This window comes from Haematobia irritans, chromosome 3 (genome assembly GCF_050003625.1).
Source record: "Haematobia irritans isolate KBUSLIRL chromosome 3, ASM5000362v1, whole genome shotgun sequence".
Taxonomy (NCBI): Eukaryota; Metazoa; Arthropoda; class Insecta; order Diptera; family Muscidae; genus Haematobia; species Haematobia irritans.
Window position 1 is genome coordinate 190,326,593 of NC_134399.1, and position 18,852 is coordinate 190,345,444.

Consider the following 18,852-nt stretch of genomic DNA (forward strand, 5'->3'; position numbering starts at 1 on the left):
GGAAAAAAACTTGGCGTTTAGGTGTGGTTCACATTCAACATCGGCCCCTACAATTTAACCACCCTTTATATAAATTGACAAGCCATACATGTTATATTCAAAGTAGGTGAAATCTCACTTATCTTGTAAATATGATAAGAAAATCCCTCCTTTTAGGGTCTGTGCATGTTACTGCTTTAATGGCACATTTATTCACTCGCCAGTGCGTAATTAATGCAAGTCCGTCCTTATATCGAACCTTTTGAACTCATGCCAAAAAATGCTGCACAGCAGCCTCGTTTTGCACTTACTTCTCTACGCAGAGCGAATAATATGGCGGACTTTTGTCTCGACTTTGCTCTGATCATCGATTCTGGTTCTCTTATCTAATTCAAGAGTTGTTGTTGTTGTAACAGTGTATTGTGATTTCATCCATTTTTATGTTATACGCTTTGGTACTTCAGCTTGTGGCCAGATCGAGGAACTCTGCGACTAAGGTGGGATGCGTCCAAAGTGATCTGGCGGTAATTCCGGTTTGGTTTAGCTGGGCAAGAGAAAAGATGACGCGTGTCGTGTGGCCCTTGGTTGCAAATTGGACATACGTCAGATACGCTGCTATCAATCACTGATAAGTAGGAATTGAGGCGGCTGCCTGATCTTAATTGGTCTAAAACTACCCTAGTCTGCCGTGGGAGGTCTCTTTCCGAGAACAGGATTAACCTTGTAGCTTCTCACCGCTTCAGCTACAGTATCCTTACGAATCCTGTTCAAACCTGCCTGGTACGCTGCTTGATCTAGAGGTTCTCTTTTGTAGCGCTGGATCTCGCGCTCGAGATGATGTATATCAACCCTTAGTTCAAGAGTTAATATTGTTGCTATTAACTGTCGATCTTCTAACAGGAAGGTAGGCGTTAAACTTGGGAATAGGAGAGTGGAATTGCTTTCGGAAAAAATGGAGTAAAGTAGGTATCAATCGTCTACTCAAGTTTCCTGGTGTTTGTGGACAGATCTTTATCATGAGACATGATTTCATTATTTGCTGGCGATTTTTGTTTACGTAAGGGAATCTGTATTCCATCTAACAGAGTGTGTTCATACATCCAATAATAGGTTTTCCAAGAAGCTAACGATAATTTTTTTTCCTCCATATTTTAACTGAAGACAGAAGAATAATCGGTCGTTACGATCCTCCTAAATTTTATTATGAAAGTTTATGAAACTTTTGCCATTAGACGACTGGATTGTTTTGGGACAGGTAAGGGAAATCTTTTCGCCTAACATCACAGTCAAACATCATTTACATCTTGATTCATATCATTTTATACAATTATGGTTTTGATAAGATACCAATTCTACGCAAAATAAAAACCAATACTCTTTGTTCTGGTCTTTTTTTCACAATTTATTCACACAACTTAATGCTAATTACAATCGTATTGCATTATTATTATTATTATAAATAATCGTTCTATATGACCGGGTTTATTGGATCGTCCATACGATAATTATTTTTCTAGGTATGTATATATTTATTTATTTTTTTTTTTTTTTGGTAAAGATAGGAAAGTTAGACATAATGATAATTATTTTCGTAAAGATAAGCTATTGTTTGCTATTCATATACAGTGACAAAAGGTGTTTTCTTGTTTTGGTTGTTCTTTTATTTATTTTACTGGAAAAAAGCTAAAGCTACCTTAATAGACATACAAAGAAATAATTTTCTATTGTTCTATTTTGTATTATCTTTTGTTTTACATACAAAAACATTAAAGACAAAAGTTATATGCAGAATAATTATCTTAATAAGAAATTTAACGAAAATTAAAATATAAAATATTAACAAAGAAAAATTCATATAGTAAATGTTATACATATGTTTTATTAATAAGTTATCACATAATTTGTTATAATCTAAATGAAATCCCATATACGTTCTTTCCATTTAATTTTCTTTTCGTTTTGGTTTGCTCTTTGAGAAGTGATTCATACGTTATCATTCAAAAAATATATATACAAAGTAATTTTAGATTGTAAAATTTTGTATACAAAAATTCTAAATTGTTTATAGCAGTGTTTTTTTTTTCTTTGGGGATGGATTCATTGCTTAGCTATGGTATTTTATTTCCCTAGGGAAGCAACTGAAGGACCTTTTTTAATATGAGCCATTCCATAATATTTTGATATTTGCAGAGCGATTTGTTCTGTTTCGGAAGCGCCTTACAACATAGGTTGTACCCATTTTAATGGTCCATAGTTTTTTCATATTTAATTGAAAATTCGGAAAGTAGGCTTTTTTAGTGACATTCTGTGAATGTTAAGTCAGCTGATGGTCTTAGCAGCCAATGCTACTTTTCTTTTTTATCACACATTTACTGTATGATTAAAATAAAAAATAAATAAATAAATAATTCCATTCCATTCTACCATCCAAAAATGCTAAGTCGGCTAAGAGTACTCTGGAATGAGGACATCGATATTTAAGTTTTTAAGTACCCTCGATTTACGTCGTGATTGGTTCCGGAATTTGACGACGTTAATCGAAACGACGTAAACCCAATTAAAAATTGCTAACACCCTGCAAGCATTTGGGTGATTGTTTTATCGTCTTTCGCTAAAATGTCACTACTTCGGATCGCCTGGAAGTTTTCTGGTAGTAAAAAAATCTCAAGCACAACAACAATAAAAACAACTATCGCGTGGGGTGTTTCCGTTTCGAAACTAAATCGACTCTAAAATCTAAACATAGATTCCATACGACATAGCGAATTTTTCCGTAGCATCTCTTTGAGAGTACATGTGTGTAAAAAGCCACTATCAGCCAATGAGCGTGGGTAGCACAGAGAGAGAGCCTCTGACTTGAAAACGAAAGGTTCCGAGTTCAACGCTCGGTGCGGCTGATCATCATATTTATTTTTTAAAAAATAACTATCGCTTTTTTTTACTTCTTTCGGTCATTGGTTTGATTCCCTGAGAACACTATCGCGTAGTGGGACATTTGTTCCCGAACGGGGACACTAACTCGATAAGAAAATGATATCGCCTTTGAAAGTTATATCTTCCAGGGCGAAACTACTTCGATACACTTTCTATAGAAAATGTTTGCAGGGTGCTTACTCCTAAGTCCTAAGTCCTAAGTCCATTTATGTATGTGTGTGCGTGTACATAATAGACAACTCCAAAAATAGAGGTAACTCTTACCGAACAAGTTTGTTGTTCGGCAAGAAGTTTAGAAAAAAAATGTTTCGATGTCATCATCGTTGATATTTATTTTACTTATGGAAGGCATTTCTGATAAAGTGGGCAAAAAAATTGACGACGTAAATCGAATGGCGACTTAAATCGAAGTTTGATGGAAAAATAAACTTGACGACGTAAATCGAAACAACGTAAACCGAGACGACGTAAATCGAGGGATTACTGTATAACAAAAATTTGCTAGTACTTTTAACTGTCAATTTTGCGAACAATGCAAAGTTTCTTAAATAAAATATAAAATGTTACTTCCTCTTTTGTCAACGTCAGCCTAAATATCCACATCGCCCAAAGGATGGTTAAATAACTCTACTTTAAAAAACTGAAATCTACTTGCCTATCAAAGAAATCATTATCTATGACTTCTCGCTTTTTAGTTTGTTAAAAGAAAGTGGTCTGGCACTTTCTGCCATGTTTAAATTTTTCCTTTTATTACAGAAAGTCAGTCCCACACTAATTTCGTAAAAAAAACAAAATCGACTTTTTGTCGTCATTGTTTTAACAGTTTTGCGTCAGTAAATTTCACGAAGTAGAAAGATTGTGAATTTTAGCTCGAATTTTGTCTTATTCAAAAGGCGACTACAAATCTTTTCAAAAAAATAAAAATTTCTCAAAGCAATCGCGAAATCGGTTAATAGCATCGTCAACATCTAAATTTGTACATCTTTCTAAGTCCATTAGTTGGTTTTTGGCCAACATCGATAGATTTTAGATAACATCAAGAATTTTTTTTGACAAATATGTTTTTTTTCGAAAATCTAAGATTCAAAAGTGAAACTCGAATTTTGAATAACTAAGTTTTTGTTTTGATGGAGAAGTTTGGCCTTTATATATTTAAAATTTTGACTCATAGAGATTTGGTTTTTTGAAATCGAATAATCCAATTTCCATATAGGTAAGAGTAGCCTAGTCGCAAGGTAAGCTTCATAAAGCCAAACTTATTCCTTTTGTCAATATCGCCATCGCTTTCGAGAACTGGATACATTTATTGTACTGACCCACATTTACCTGAGCTCCGTTAGTACTACGTTAGCTAACGAACTTTTAAACCGCACTATGGACATATCTGTCATCTTGTCTATATATTGCATATGTCAGTTAGAAACTTAACTGCTGAAAATTTTTCAGTTAAAGTTAACCAGAGAAGATATTTGCAATTTATTTTTTGTTAACTGGCAGTTAAAGCCTAACGGAGCTACATGGCCAATTGGCCGTGAAAGTAATTTGCAGACAACTTCTGTTCGGTTAACTTTAAAGGTGGGTATTAAGATCGTGTTTCTCGAGCCGATAAATTCGAAAATAAATCAGTGAAAAAAGTATAAAATTATACCTCTTTGATGTAAATTTTATTAAAACTTAATGGGGAATACACCAAAGCAACTTGTCACAAAGTTTATATTTTTTAATGGATTATTAGAGAAAAGTAATAGTCAAAAATTGCGATTTTAGCGACTAAACTCGAACTTAATACGTAACATAACTGAAAAATATTTAGCAGTTATTAACGTTGGGAAAATATTACATGCGCTTTGATATGGAGTGGCTCATATTGTTATTATGTGGGTCCAGTTACTTTTTTATGAAATAGACCTGCTATAATTTATAATTAATACGAAAAAATCATATTTTAAACTTATCCTAATCATTTCATTATTGGCACCTCGATCAAAAACAATCACTACTCAAAGACAAAGGCTATCGGTTAATGAAGGTGGGAAATTGGCTTTATACAAAATTGGCCTTATACAAAATGTTTCATTGATTGCACTATGAAATGTTTTAATTGGTATTTTATTTTTATGAAAAACTGAATAAGATATTCCAGCTTGCTCCAAGTAATTTACTGCTTTTAATTGTTTTTATTTGTATATTAATTTGTGAAAATAAACGCGTGAACGATAACTTAAGGTCCCAGCTGCTAATTTCACAACTTTATCATACGATTGTCTTTGCTCAAAGATAAAAAAATCGGAACCACCTCCTCTCTGGTTTACGAAATCGCAAAATACATAAATTTTCCTCAATTCTTATTATCCGAATCACAGTGATACGAATGTTTTTTCATGCTATTCCTATGGATAAAGGATTAAAATTGAATAAATTTCTTGGCAAAAGATTAAATTGTGTAGAAGTTATTGAAAATTTTGCATTTTGCGAATTCGTTACGCACAACAAGGAGTTAAGTATACATCATCTATTCCTACCCGTTATCCATTCTTCATTTATCTCTCTTTACTTTGGTATATGGGACATTATTACTTTAGTAGTTGAGGAAACAGTTGAGACAGTTTTGTTTTTTTTTTTGTTATGCCCATCACACTCACTTTGCTCAACCACAGCATGAACGAGAACCCTCAGGCACTTGGGAATTCATGTCGTCCGTAACATCTTGTGAATCTTCCACTATTAAACGTCTTTGGCCAAATTGTTGATGGGCTGTTGCCCTTTGATTGTTTTTGGATGCATGTTGTACCATAAGTCTTGTCAATTCCATAAATAATTCATCGATGTTTTCATTGTTTTTGGCTGAAGTTTCAAAATAATGAGCACCCACACTTTCCGCGTAGGCGATGGCATCATCTTCGGGCACTGTCCGTTGATCTTCCAAATCGATTTTATTGCCAGCAATAGTTAGGATTATTTCAGAGCCCAACATTCTTTTCAATTCCTTTACCCAATTTTTTACCTTTTGAAAGGAATCCTCATCGGTGATGTCATACACTAGAATAGCACCATGTGAGCCACGATAGTAAATGGGGCCAAGAGCATGAAAACGCTCTTGTCCAGCGGTATCCCATATGTTTAGTTGCACTTTTGTTCCATTGTCAAGGTTAACCTTTTTGGTAAGAAATGACGCCTGCTGCGTACTGATGTGTTGACTATTAAATTTGTCCTCGACGTAACGACAAACAATGGAGGTTTTCCCAACACACCCTTCACCCAATAGGACCACTTTAAAATTGTATTGCGTTGGTTTTTGTTGTTGGTTGGAATTGGACGTCGTCATTTTTGTGTGTAACGATGATTTTGCTAATTTGCTAATCTCCTTGAAGGTTTACATGGATGTTGTAAATATTTGCTTTTTAACTAATTTAATTATTTTTGTATTGCTTGAAGTCTTGTATCTTGTATTTTGACAACAAATAGTGGTCATTGACAGTTGGTTTGTGGGCTAGTGGAGATTTTACCTATGGTGTATGAATAACAACTAATGCAAATGCAACAACAACGGATTTGACACCAAAACAATTTGACAGTTCCCCAGAGACATCTGGTGGCAGATTCATTTATTTAATGTCAACACGAATGTACTTGTTCACTCTTTAATAGATGGCGCTGATTGAAAAATTAATACAATATCAATAGGCCCTACACACCTAACTTGTTTAACAGGAAGATAATCCAACTACCGAGTCGCACCGCCGGTTTTATTTCATCCCAAAATACTTTTTTTACTTATAGGTGGGTACTAAGTTCGTGTTTAGCCGCTAAAATCGCCAAAGTGAAAACTAAATCAGTAAGAAAAAGGCGTAACATTATACATATTTGTTGCGGATTTCATTATAACTTGATGGGGAATAGCCCAAAACAAATTTTCACAAAGTTTGTATTCCTTAAAATTCATTATTAAAGGAAAGTAATCGTTTGCAAAAATGATGCACAGCAGTTTGTATGTAGAATTAATTTTACAGTTGTTGGCATTCTTTTAATTTGATTTTTAAGGACAATAATGTAAGTATTATGATCAGTTTTCAAGCTGGCTTTCATCTTATATAAGCACTTCAAAACTAGTCGTTTTCGCCATAAGGCCGGTATGCACCTCTAACGAAAAATTTCATTCCCATGAGAAATGCATTGCTATTTATGCTAACGAAATTTTCGGTAGCGTTCAATTTCGTAAGCTGGTACGCACCTCTAATGAAAATAACAGGGTTGTCAAAAGCATATTTGGGCAGCAAACATTTAATTTATTACAATCATTGTGTGCGTAAAAGTTTTAAAAGGTCTGTAAATAATAAACAATTTATTTGAGGAATATTTGGAACATATATTAACAATTTTTAAAAGCGATTAGCTGATTTAAAATTTGTGTACACAGCCCTGTTTTTTTGTTGTAGACTTAAATAAATTTTTGCTACCGAAAATTTCGCTAGAGGTGCATACCGGCCTATACTAAAAAACAAGTTCAAAACACAAGTTTTCATTTTGGCATTATGGGCAAAATTTGTTTATAATTTTAGCATTATGGACACAATTTTTTTTTGGTTCTTCTTTTGTTTGAACCCACCACCCTTTGCATGCAAGGCGGACATGCTAACCATTGGTCCACGTGGCAAACAAATGTATGTTTCTGTTAAATAATGTTTTGTTTGCATCGGCTCGTGGGCGCCGAAGGCTATGCTATATAAATATAACTTATAACGATAATTGCCTATTGATGACCATAACAGCTACTTAGCCCAGTGAATAGAGTGTTGGCTTACAAACTGTATGATCCTCGGTTCGATTCTCCGTCCAGGCGAAAGATAACATTTAAAAAATTTATAAAATTGAATAATTTCTTCAACATTATTTGTATTACAGAAAAGGTGCTAAGAATTAAAAAAACTCGTGGAGGTGAGAAAAATGCGAGGGAATATACAATTGGGCAGAAAAAAAATGTTGAGCACAATATTCTTTGGGAGAAAATTTTTCTAAGCAAAATGTTTCCAAACATATTATATGAATAATTTTGTACCTCTTGGAAGACCAAAATTCATCCGATTCAGTTGATATTTGGTACGTGGTGTTAATATATGGCCTCAAACACCAATGCAAAAATTGGTCGAAATCGGTCCATAATTATATATAGCCCCCAAAAAACCGATCCCCAGATTTGACCTCCGGAGCCCCTTGGAAGAGCAAAGTTCATCCGATTCGATTGAAATTTGGTACGAGATGTTAGTATGTGGTATCCAACAACCATGCAGGAATTGGTTCATATCAGTCCATAATTATATATAGACCCCATATAAACCGATCCCCAGATTGGACCTCCGGTGCCTTTTGGAGAAGCAAAATTCATCCGATCTGGTTGAAATTTGGTACGTGGTGGTAGTATATGATATTTAACAACCATGCCAAAAGTGGTCCAGATCAGTCCATAATAATATATAGCCCCATATAAACCGATCCCGAGATTTGGTTTTGGAGCCTCTTGGAGGAGCAAATTTCACCCGAGTATTTGGTACATTGTGTATATGACCGTTAACATCCATGCCTAATTAGGTCCATATCGGTCTATAGTTATGTATAGCCCTCAGATAAATCGATCCCCTATGCATGCAAGGCGGTCCATATCAAATTCATAATTCTATATTGCCCCCATATTTCAATTTTCATGTCGATTCGTAATTATTATTAGACTTACGTATACATAACTTTTTTGTCTAATATATACCACGTATGGACTAACTCACAATTTAGAAAACGATGTTAAGAAGTTTTAAAATACCACAACCCAAGTAATTCGATTGTGGATGACAGTCTCTCGTAGAAGTTTCAACGCAATCCATGGTGGAGAGTACATAAGATTCGGCCGTATATACTTGTTTCAATTACACTTTCCACATAAAACCACGTGCCACGTGCGTGAAAAAATAAATTAACACAAAATCCACTAATTCCGTATTCTCCGTCCATTCCAAGAAACAATCAACACACGACTGACGCGCAAAATGAAAATCGTGTGTACCTGCTCAATGTTTTTATAAAATTATTTTCGCTGCAAAAAAATTAAAAAAATTAAATGGTCACGAAAATAACATACATGGTTTTTTGCAGGGAAAAAGGTATTTTTATAGGTTACGTATAGAAATGTCTAGAACCATTACATGGCCATAAACATGCATAAGCGTAGGAAGGCCTCTGGGGAGGGGGCTTAGACCCCCCCAGAAAAATTTTAGCCCCCCCAGAATTTGAAACTCTATTTATGATTTTCCATTTTTCAATAAATGTCAATAGTTTTTTTAATTTTTATAAAAATTAAACAAGTATATACAATCGCACAAATTTCCGCTAAAGACTTTCATGAACAATCGAATTACTTGGGTTGTGGTAGCAGTTGCCGATGGCAATGTTTGAAGTCAGATATTTATGAAATAAAGCTGTGGTTGAACTTATGATTGATTTAGTTTAGTCATTTTAATTAAAAAAATAGTAATTGATATTAAAACTATTCTTTCATAAATTAATATCTTAATAATGCTGCGAAAAAGCGTTGCCAAAAAAGTAGTGAAAATGTTCTTTTTTGGTCTAGAAGTGGTGCAAAATTGGCGGAGAAGCAATGAATGTAATATGAGCTTGTCATAGGACAAATGTCCACCGTTTCAACAGCCGTTGCAATGAATTTGCATCACTTCTTAAGGTGAGATCCGAATTCAGTGTTTTGAATGTGAATTAAAAATTTTTTTCCCAAATAAATAATTTTTATATTGTTTTTATGATTTTTAATGCATTCTGACGCTTGTTTGAAACGTTTTTCCTGGAATAATTGCCAAAATTATCGATTTTTCTATAATGGATTTAGCAGTTTTGTGGCAAAATTTGAATAATTTGTACCAATTTATTTATTCTTACTCTTTTTTTAAACTATTTGAAAAAAAAAAGAAAACAAAAAATTACACATTAAAATATGAAAAAATTAAGTAAAAGAACTTCCTGTGTAGTTAAAATAATTGAAGACATTTTTGGAAGTACTTTTAAAGTTGTTCCTTTAGAACAACTCAAGTGTGGAACTGGGAAAAGTGTGGAACTACTTTTAGTTGCTTTATTATAAATTGTTTGTCGAGTTATTTTGATGTCTAATTTTTTATTCAATTTTATGAAATAAAACATTAATTGAACCTATAAGTTCAGTCTACAAATTTTAGCTAGGGGGGCTATAGCCCCCCCTAGGAAAATTGTCTAGCTACGCTAATGTAAACATGTAATAGTTCCAGACATGTCTATACGTAAAAATTGGATGGTCAGGTCACAAGATTTTTCCGACCATTTAATGGTCTCAAATTCTATCATTTAAATAATAGAACATGTTTGCGGCATTTGAAACCCTTTTAAATGCTTATTGCCAGCATATATTTTTCTCCGCTCGAAAATTATTTTTACAGAAACAAAATACATGGTTTTCGCAACAATTACATACTCTAGATAAGCATTAAATGGATGCGGCAACCATGTCCAAACATGTTTTTTCTGGGCGTGTAGTTAATCAACTCCATACCATACTGGAATTAATTAGTACTGAATTTTAATGTCATTCAGGATTTTCAACCGAAAAACATACTCTGCAATTATAAATATGTTTATTGTCTCATGCACAAGTACAATTTTGTTCAGTAATACTGTCCTTCGAAAATGCTATTTCGTGTATGTCAAAATATTAGCCTACCCATTAGACATGCATGTGAGACATTAATAAAAAAGTTTACACCATCAATAGTTGTGCATATTATTAAAAACTAAGTTAGTTTTAAAGCATATATCCATTAGTCTCAATTTTTCATTGTATATCCAAAGTGTCGAAAATATCACAGGTATAATTTATGGAATTTTTATTCTCTTTTTGCCGTACACAAGGCAATACACGCATAAATAATTATCATTTTAACAATCCAAATAATCGAAGATGATTCAAAGCTGTTCTCTGTTAAAGCCAAAAGTCTTTAAACCATAGATGGAAAATTCTCAAAATAAGTATTAGCCTATATTTGAAGATAAAAAATCTCAGTTAATTTACAGGTTATTTCTTTAAATCAAATATATTTTTCTTTACTTTGAAGAAAATTTGCCTTACATGCGATTTTAACGGTGGGATGCATATTCCAATGATTCGTGTTCTAAATTTAATTAAAATAAATTTTAAGCAAATATTATTAGCTTACTTTAAAATAAAATTTCTTTATTTTAAAGAAATTTGATTTCGAAATTTGCGTGTCCTAAATATTTGTGTGTCCTCCATATTTTTTTATAACAGATAATTTTCTTCAGTGTACCTAGCAAATGTGAGCAATTTTGTTATTCATTTATAAAACAACCATGTTACCTAAAATGAAGTTCAAAGTGCATATTCGTATGGGACACTATTTAAGGGCCTCACACGCGACATTGGATGCCATACTATTTTTTTTTAATTACGATAATTGGCCGGTTTCTTTTTTGAACTAGATGCAACATATGTATGAACTATCTAGAATATCGTTTCTCTAGCAGCCGAGTGACGCCCAGAGATGGTCTGTATCAAACTTTTTTAGGTTTGCGACTGTCGCAAAGTTGTAAACGTCGTAAACGTCACATACGCATCGTAAATGTAGAAAAAGTAACAAAAGTCGCAAACTGAAAATACTTTAGTCGCGTCAGCTAGGCAGCGAATTCGTTGATATCCAACACGATGGTATGTGTGAAGAAGTTTTATTTCTTAGGAATGGTCATAATTTTCGGTTTTAGTCCCCACATTTTCCCTATTGTCTCCTGGGGGCTAATCACGGCATTCGATATCGAGAACTTTTGATCGAAATCTAAAGTTTTCGGATCGCGGGATTGATCGACAATTTTTTCGATTGGTAAATTGCAATCGTAAAACATTTTTCACTTGTTTTTTACATTGTTTTCGCCATATAGGAATAGTAACTATATTAGTTTTAGTTCGAGTTGTTGCTAATTTGTAGTAAATTTACATATAATTAACATATTTTGAATATTTATGACTAATGCAACTCCAATAAATTAAACAAAAATTGGTTATAGTCGAGTTCGGGAGCGAGCATCATAGCTTGGCAGAGAACTAAAGGGTGATTTGTTAAGAGCTTGATAACTTTTTTTAAAAAAAAAACGCATAAAATTTGCAAAATCTCATCGGTTCTTTATTTGAAACGTTAGATTGGTCCATGACATTTACTTTTTGAAGATAATTTCATTTAAATGTTGACCGCGGCTGCGTCTTAGGTGGTCCATTCGGAAAGTCCAATTTTGGGCAACTTTTTCGAGCATTTCGGCCGGAATAGCCCGAATTTCTTCGGAAATGTTGTCTTCCAAAGCTGGAATAGTTGCTGGCTTATTTCTGTAGACTTTAGACTTGACGTAGCCCCACAAAAAATAGTCTAAAGGCGTCAAATCGCATGATCTTGGTGGCCAACTTACCGGTCCATTTCTTGAGATGAATTGTTCTCCGAAGTTTTCCCTCAACATGGCCATAGAATCGCGAGCTGTGTGGCATGTAGCGCCATCTTGTTGAAACCACATGTCAACCAAGTTCAGTTCTTCCATTTTTGGCAACAAAAAGTTTGTTAGCATCGAACGATAGCGATCGCCATTCACCGTAACGTTGCGTCCAACAGCATCTTTGAAAAAATACGGTCCAATGATTCCACCAGCGTACAAACCACACCAAACAGTGCATTTTTCGGGATGCATGGGCAGTTCTTGAACGGCTTCTGGTTGCTCTTCACTCCAAATGCGGCAATTTTGCTTAGCCATTCAACCAGAAATGAGCCTCATCGCTGAACAAAATTTGTCGATAAAAAAGCGGATTTTCTGCCAACTTTTCTAGGGCCCATTCACTGAAAATTCGACGTTGTGGCTCGTTAGTAAGTCTATTCATGATGAAATGTCAAAGCATACTGAGCATCTTTCTCTTTGACACCATGTCTGAAATCCCACGTGATCTGTCAAATACTAATGCATGAAAATCCTAACCTCAAAAGAATCACCCTTTATATAAAGTGCACATGCTAGATCGATACCCAAGAGTTTGTGATCAACCAATTACCTTACCATTCCGTGACAACATAACGTTTCTGGACCATCTTGTAAAAATAGTGAATGATGAAGGCTTCCATTGGCAAAAAGTTTTAAGACGGCAGACAATTGTAAAGCGAAAAAATTGACTTTGACGTACCACCAAAAATTATTTTCCATTTGAACGCCTCCTTCGTCAGCCGAAATCGTCCATTGAGCCTCCAAAGGTGACTTTCTAACAGTGCACACAATTTCAAACCCATGTACTTACACCAATAACAATGCGCACTTTTATTCCTTATTTGTCGCCGAATTATTTTATATTTATTTCACAAATTTTTGCAGAAACTCACAACGAATGCTGTCAAACTAAATTAAAAAATGTTCAGGATTTCTTCTATTCAAAATTTGGTTTTCTACAGTAGGTTTACGACTTTTGCGACATACGTATTATACCGTCGCAAATGTATGTCGCAAAAGTCACAGTTTGTGACAGGCGAACCCTGGTGACGCCGCGCCGTCAATTAATCAAAAATATTGATTTAAATCAGAAAAATTGTCAAAATTTTGCACTTTTCACCCATAATTGATCAGTAAAAAAATTGCTATAATAATTTTGTAAAAATTTAGCTCCGAAAATTTGAATGAAATGTAAACTTAATATAAGATTTGTTGTACAATTAATCTCATATCCATTCAGATAACATCAAATTGATTTTAAATGTTGTAAATGACCCCTCATTTTTACCAAAAATATACTCAAAAAGTAAAAATATTTCTAAACAAATATAGCAGAATTTTAGTTTTTATTCAATAACACACTAGTATAATCAACCCAAGAAATTGTTTGAGAACAAAATTAAGAGATAAAATTTCTTTTGGCGTTTTGGTAGAAGAATCCCTAAATTTTAAAAATATTGCCTAAATTTTAATTTGTTCAAATTTATTTTTTGGTTTTAGTCCAAAACCCACCATCAATACCTACAAAAAATTTAACTTGACTAAAATCGGACCTCTCGTTCGTTTACACCATCCAAGTAATTTAACCCCATTTTCGACGAAAAAACCTTAAAATTCAAATATTTTTTAAAAATAGTTCTAGTCAAATATAGTATACATTTATTTTTGTATTCGAAGCTTGGAATCATGGACTATTGAAAACAGAAATTAGAATAAAAATCGGAGCACGTATTTTTTTGCCGCTTTCGAAGCACTTTGCGACGGCTTCATTGTCTAGTCACGCTGCCGCAACTAATCACGGTTGCCACAGTTGGTAGAATTCTACCAAAAATGGTAGATTTTTTACTGTATCTAATTATACTGTATGGTAGATTGGTAGAATTCTTGATGTTTTGGTAGATTTTGAAAAAATATTCGTCTGCAACTAAAGGTGAGTACTATGTTCGGTTTTCGGGTTGAACATTACTTTCGCGATTACTTTTCCTGAAATAATCAAAATTATAAATGAAACCAAACATATTCTCATAATGTCTTACCGAAATTTAGAGGAACAAAAAACCGCGAAAATTTCAACTTGAAAAACAAACACAGTACTTCTTTAAGAGGTACACAATTTTTTTATAGAAATCAAAATTTCAACAAAATTTTCGACTAAATTTTCTAGAGAAATAAAATATTTTTTTTTTTTTTTTTGACAAAATGTTCTATAGAAATAACATTTTGGTAAAATTTTCTATACAAAATAAAATTTTAACAAATTTTCTACAGAAATAAAATTTTGAAAAAATTTGTACAAAATTTTCTATAGAAATAAAATTTTGACAAAATTTGATATAGAAAAAATTTTGACAAAATTTGCTATAGAAAAATGTTGACAAAATGTCTATAGAAATAAAATTTTGACAAAATTTGATATAGAAAAAATTTTGAAAAAATTTGCTATAGAAAAATGTTGACAAAATTTTCTATAGAAATAAAATTTTGACAAAATTTTCTAGAGAAATAAAATTTTGACAACAATTTCTAGAGAAATAAAATTTTGACAACAATCTCTAGAGAAATAAAATTTTGACAAAATTTTCAAAGAAATAAAATCTTGACAAAATTTTCTAGAGAAATAAAATTTTGACTTAACTTTCTATAGAATTTTTTTTTTGGCAAAATGTTCTATAGAAATAAAATTTTGGCTAAATTTTTTATAGAAATAAAATTTTGGTAAAATTTTCTATACGAAATAAAATTTTGAAAAATTTTCTATAGAAATAAAATGTTGACGCATTTTCTATAGAAATCAACAATTGAACAGTTTTAATAAAGTAACCGCGAAAATTTCAACTTGAAAAGCAAACACAGTACTTATCTTAAGATGTACAAAATTTTTTCATAGAAATAAACTTTTCGACAAAATATTCTATATAAATAAAATTTTCGACTAAATTTTCAATTTTTTTTTTTGACAAAATGTTCTATAGAAATAAAATTTTGGTAAAATTTTCTATACGAAAAAAAATTTTGACAAATTTTCTACAAAAATACAAATTTGAAAAGAATTTCTATAGAAATAAAATTTTGAAAAATTTTCTATAGAAATAAAATTTAGACAAAATTTTCTATAGAAATAAAATGTTGACAAAATTTGATATAGAAAAAATTTTGACAAAATTTGCTATAGAAAAAATTTTTACAAAATTTGCTATAGAAAAATGTTGACAAAATGTCTATAGAAATAAAATTTTGACAAAATTTTCTATAGAAATAAAATTTTGACAAAATTTTCTAGAGTAATAAAATTTTGACAAAATTTTCTAGAGTAATAACATTTTGACAAAATTTTCTAGAGTAATAACATTTTGACAAAATTTTCTATAGAAATAAAATTGTGAAAAAAATTTCTATAGAAATAAAATTTTTACAAACTTTGATATAGAAATAAAATTTTGACAAAATTTGATATAGAAAAAATGTTGACAAAATTGGCTATAGAAAAAATTTTCACAAAATTTGCTATAGACAAATGTTGACAAAATGTCTATAGAAATAAAATTTTGACAAAATTTTCTATAGAAATAAAATTTTGACAAAATTTTCTATAGAAATAAAATTTTGACAAAATTTTCTATAGAAATAAAATTTTGACAAAATTTTCTAGAGTAATAACATTTTGACAAAATTTTCTAGAGGTATAAAATGTTGACTTAATTTTCTATAGAAATTTTTGTTTTTGGCAAAATGTTCGATAGAAATAAAATTTTGGCAAAAATTTTTATAGAAACGAAATTTTGAAAAATTTTCTATACAAATAAAATGTTGACTTAATTTTCTATAGATTTTTTTTTTTTGACAAAATGTTCTATAGAAATAAAATTTGGTAAAATTTTCTATACGAAATAAAATTTTGACAAAATTTTCTATAGAAATAAAATTGTGAAAAATAAAAATAAAATTTTGACAAAATTGTCTATAGAAATAAAATTTTGACAAAACTTTCTATAGAAATAAAATTTTTACAAAATTTGATATAGAAATAAAATTTTGACAAAATTTGATATAGAAATCAAATTATGACAAAATTTGATATAGAAAAAATGTTGACAAAATTTGCTATAGAAAAATGTTGACAAAATGTCTATAGAAATAAAATTTTGACAAAATTTTCTATAGAAATAAAATTTTGACAAAATTTTCTATAGAAATGAAATTTTGACAAAATTTTCTAGAGTAATAACATTTTGACAAAATTTTCTAGAGAAATAAAATGTTGACTTAATTTTCTATAGAAATTATTGTTTTTGGCAAAATGTTCTATAGAAATAAAATTTTGGCAAAATTTTTTATAGAAATGAAATTTTGAAAAATTTTCTATACAAATAAAATGTTGACTTAATTTTCTATAGAATTTTTTTTTTTGACAAAATGTTCTATAGAAATAAAATTTGGTAAAATTTTCTATACGAAATAAAATTTTGACAAAATTTTCTATAGAAATAAAATTGTGAAAAAAATTTCTATAGAAATAAAATTTTGACAAAATTATCTAGAGTAATAAAATTTTCACAAAATTTTCTAGAGTAATAACATTTTGACAAAATTTTCTAGAGTAATAACATTTTGACAAAATTTTCTTCAGAAATAAAATGTTGACTTAATTTTCTATAGAAATTTTTGTTTTTGGCAAAATGTTCTATAGAAATAAAATTTTGGAAAAATTTTTTATAGAAATAAAATTTTGGTAAAATTTTCTATACGAAATAAAATTTTGACTTAATTTTCTATAGATTTTTTTTTTTGACAAAATGTTCTATAGAAATAAAATTTGGTAAAATTTTCTATAGAAATAACATTTTGACAAAATTTTCTATAGAAATAAAATTTTGACAAAATTGTCTATAGTAATAAAATTTTGACAAAATTTTCTATAGAAATAAAATTTTGACAAAATTTTCTATAGAAATAAAATTTTGACAAAATTTTATAGAAATAAAATTTTGACAAAATTTTCTATAGAAATAAAATTTTGACAAAATTTTCTAGAGAAATAAAATTTTGACAAAATTTTCTAGAAAAATAAAATTTTGACAAAATTTTCTAGAGGAATAAAATTATGACAAAATTTTCTAGAAAAATAAAATCTTTACAAAATTTTCTAGAGAAATAAAATTTTGACTTAATTTTTTTTGGCAAAATGTTCTATAGAAATTAAATTTTGGCAAATTTTTTTATAGAAATAAAATTGTGAAAAAAATTTCTATAGAAATAAAATTTTGACAAAATTATCTAGAGTAATAAAATTTTCACAAAATTTTCTAGAGTAATAACATTTTGACAAAATTTTCTAGAGTAATAACATTTTGACAAAATTTTCTACAGAAATAAAATGTTGACTTAATTTTCTATACAAATGTTTGTTTTTGGCAAAATGTTCTATAGAAATAAAATTTTGGAAAAATTTTTTATAGAAATAAAATTTTGGTAAAATTTTCTATACGAAATAAAATTTTGACTTAATTTTCTATAGATTTTTTTTTTGACAAAATGTTCTATAGAAATAAAATTTTGACAAAATTGTCTATAGAAATAAAATTTTGACAAAATTTTCTATAGAAATAAAATTTTGACAAAATTTTCTATAGAAATAAAATTTTGACAAAATTTTATAGAAATAAAATTTTGACAAAATTTTCTATAGAAATAAAATTTTGACAAAATTTTCTAGAGAAATAAAATTTTGACAAAATTTTCTATAGAAATAAAATTTTGACAAAATTTTATAGAAATAAAATTTTGACAAAATTTTCTAGAAAAATAAAATCTTTACAAAATTTTCTAGAGAAATAAAATTTTGACTTAATTTTTTTTGGCAAAATGTTCTATAGAAATTAAATTTTGGCAAAATTTTTTATAGAAATAAAATTTTCTATACGAAATAAAATTTTGACAAATTTTCTATAGAAATAAAATTTTGACACATTTTCTATAGAAATGAAATGTTGACAATTTTTCTATAGAAATTAAATTTTGACTTTTCTATAGAAAAATTTTTTTTGACAAAATGTTCTATAGAAATAAAATTTTGGCAAAATTTTTTATAGAAATAAAATTTGGTAAAATTTTCTATAAGAAATAAAATTTTGACAAAATTTTCTATAGAAATAAAATAGTGAAAAAGTTTTCTATAGAAATAAAATTTTGACAAATTTTCTATAAAAATACAATTTTGAGAAAATTTTCTATAGGTATAACATTTGTGACACATTTTTTATAGATGTAGAATTTTGACGAAATTGTCTATAGAAATAAAATTTTGAAAAAAAATCTATAGAAATAAAATTTTGACAAAATTTCCTATATAAATAAAATGAACATTTTTCGTTTAGTGTACCAAAAATA

The 18,852-nt window shown here is 29.9% G+C and overlaps 1 protein-coding gene across 1 annotated transcript; it reads right to left on the bottom strand.

Annotated features, from left to right (window-relative positions):
- Positions 1-1,356: 1,356 nt before the first annotated feature.
- On the bottom strand, positions 1,357-6,461 carry Rab21 (RAS oncogene family member Rab21). Its single transcript, XM_075300835.1, has one exon. It carries the CDS (start codon positions 6,236-6,238, stop codon positions 5,561-5,563), a length of 678 nt encoding a protein of 225 aa, XP_075156950.1. The 5' UTR covers positions 6,239-6,461; the 3' UTR covers positions 1,357-5,560.
- Between the last annotated feature and the right edge of the window lie 12,391 nt (positions 6,462-18,852).

Bases quoted from the DNA above. Each gene is read 5' to 3' on its own strand.
- Rab21 (XM_075300835.1), bottom strand. From the start codon at position 6,238: ATGACGACGTCCAATTCCAACCAACAACAAAAACCAACGCAATACAAT.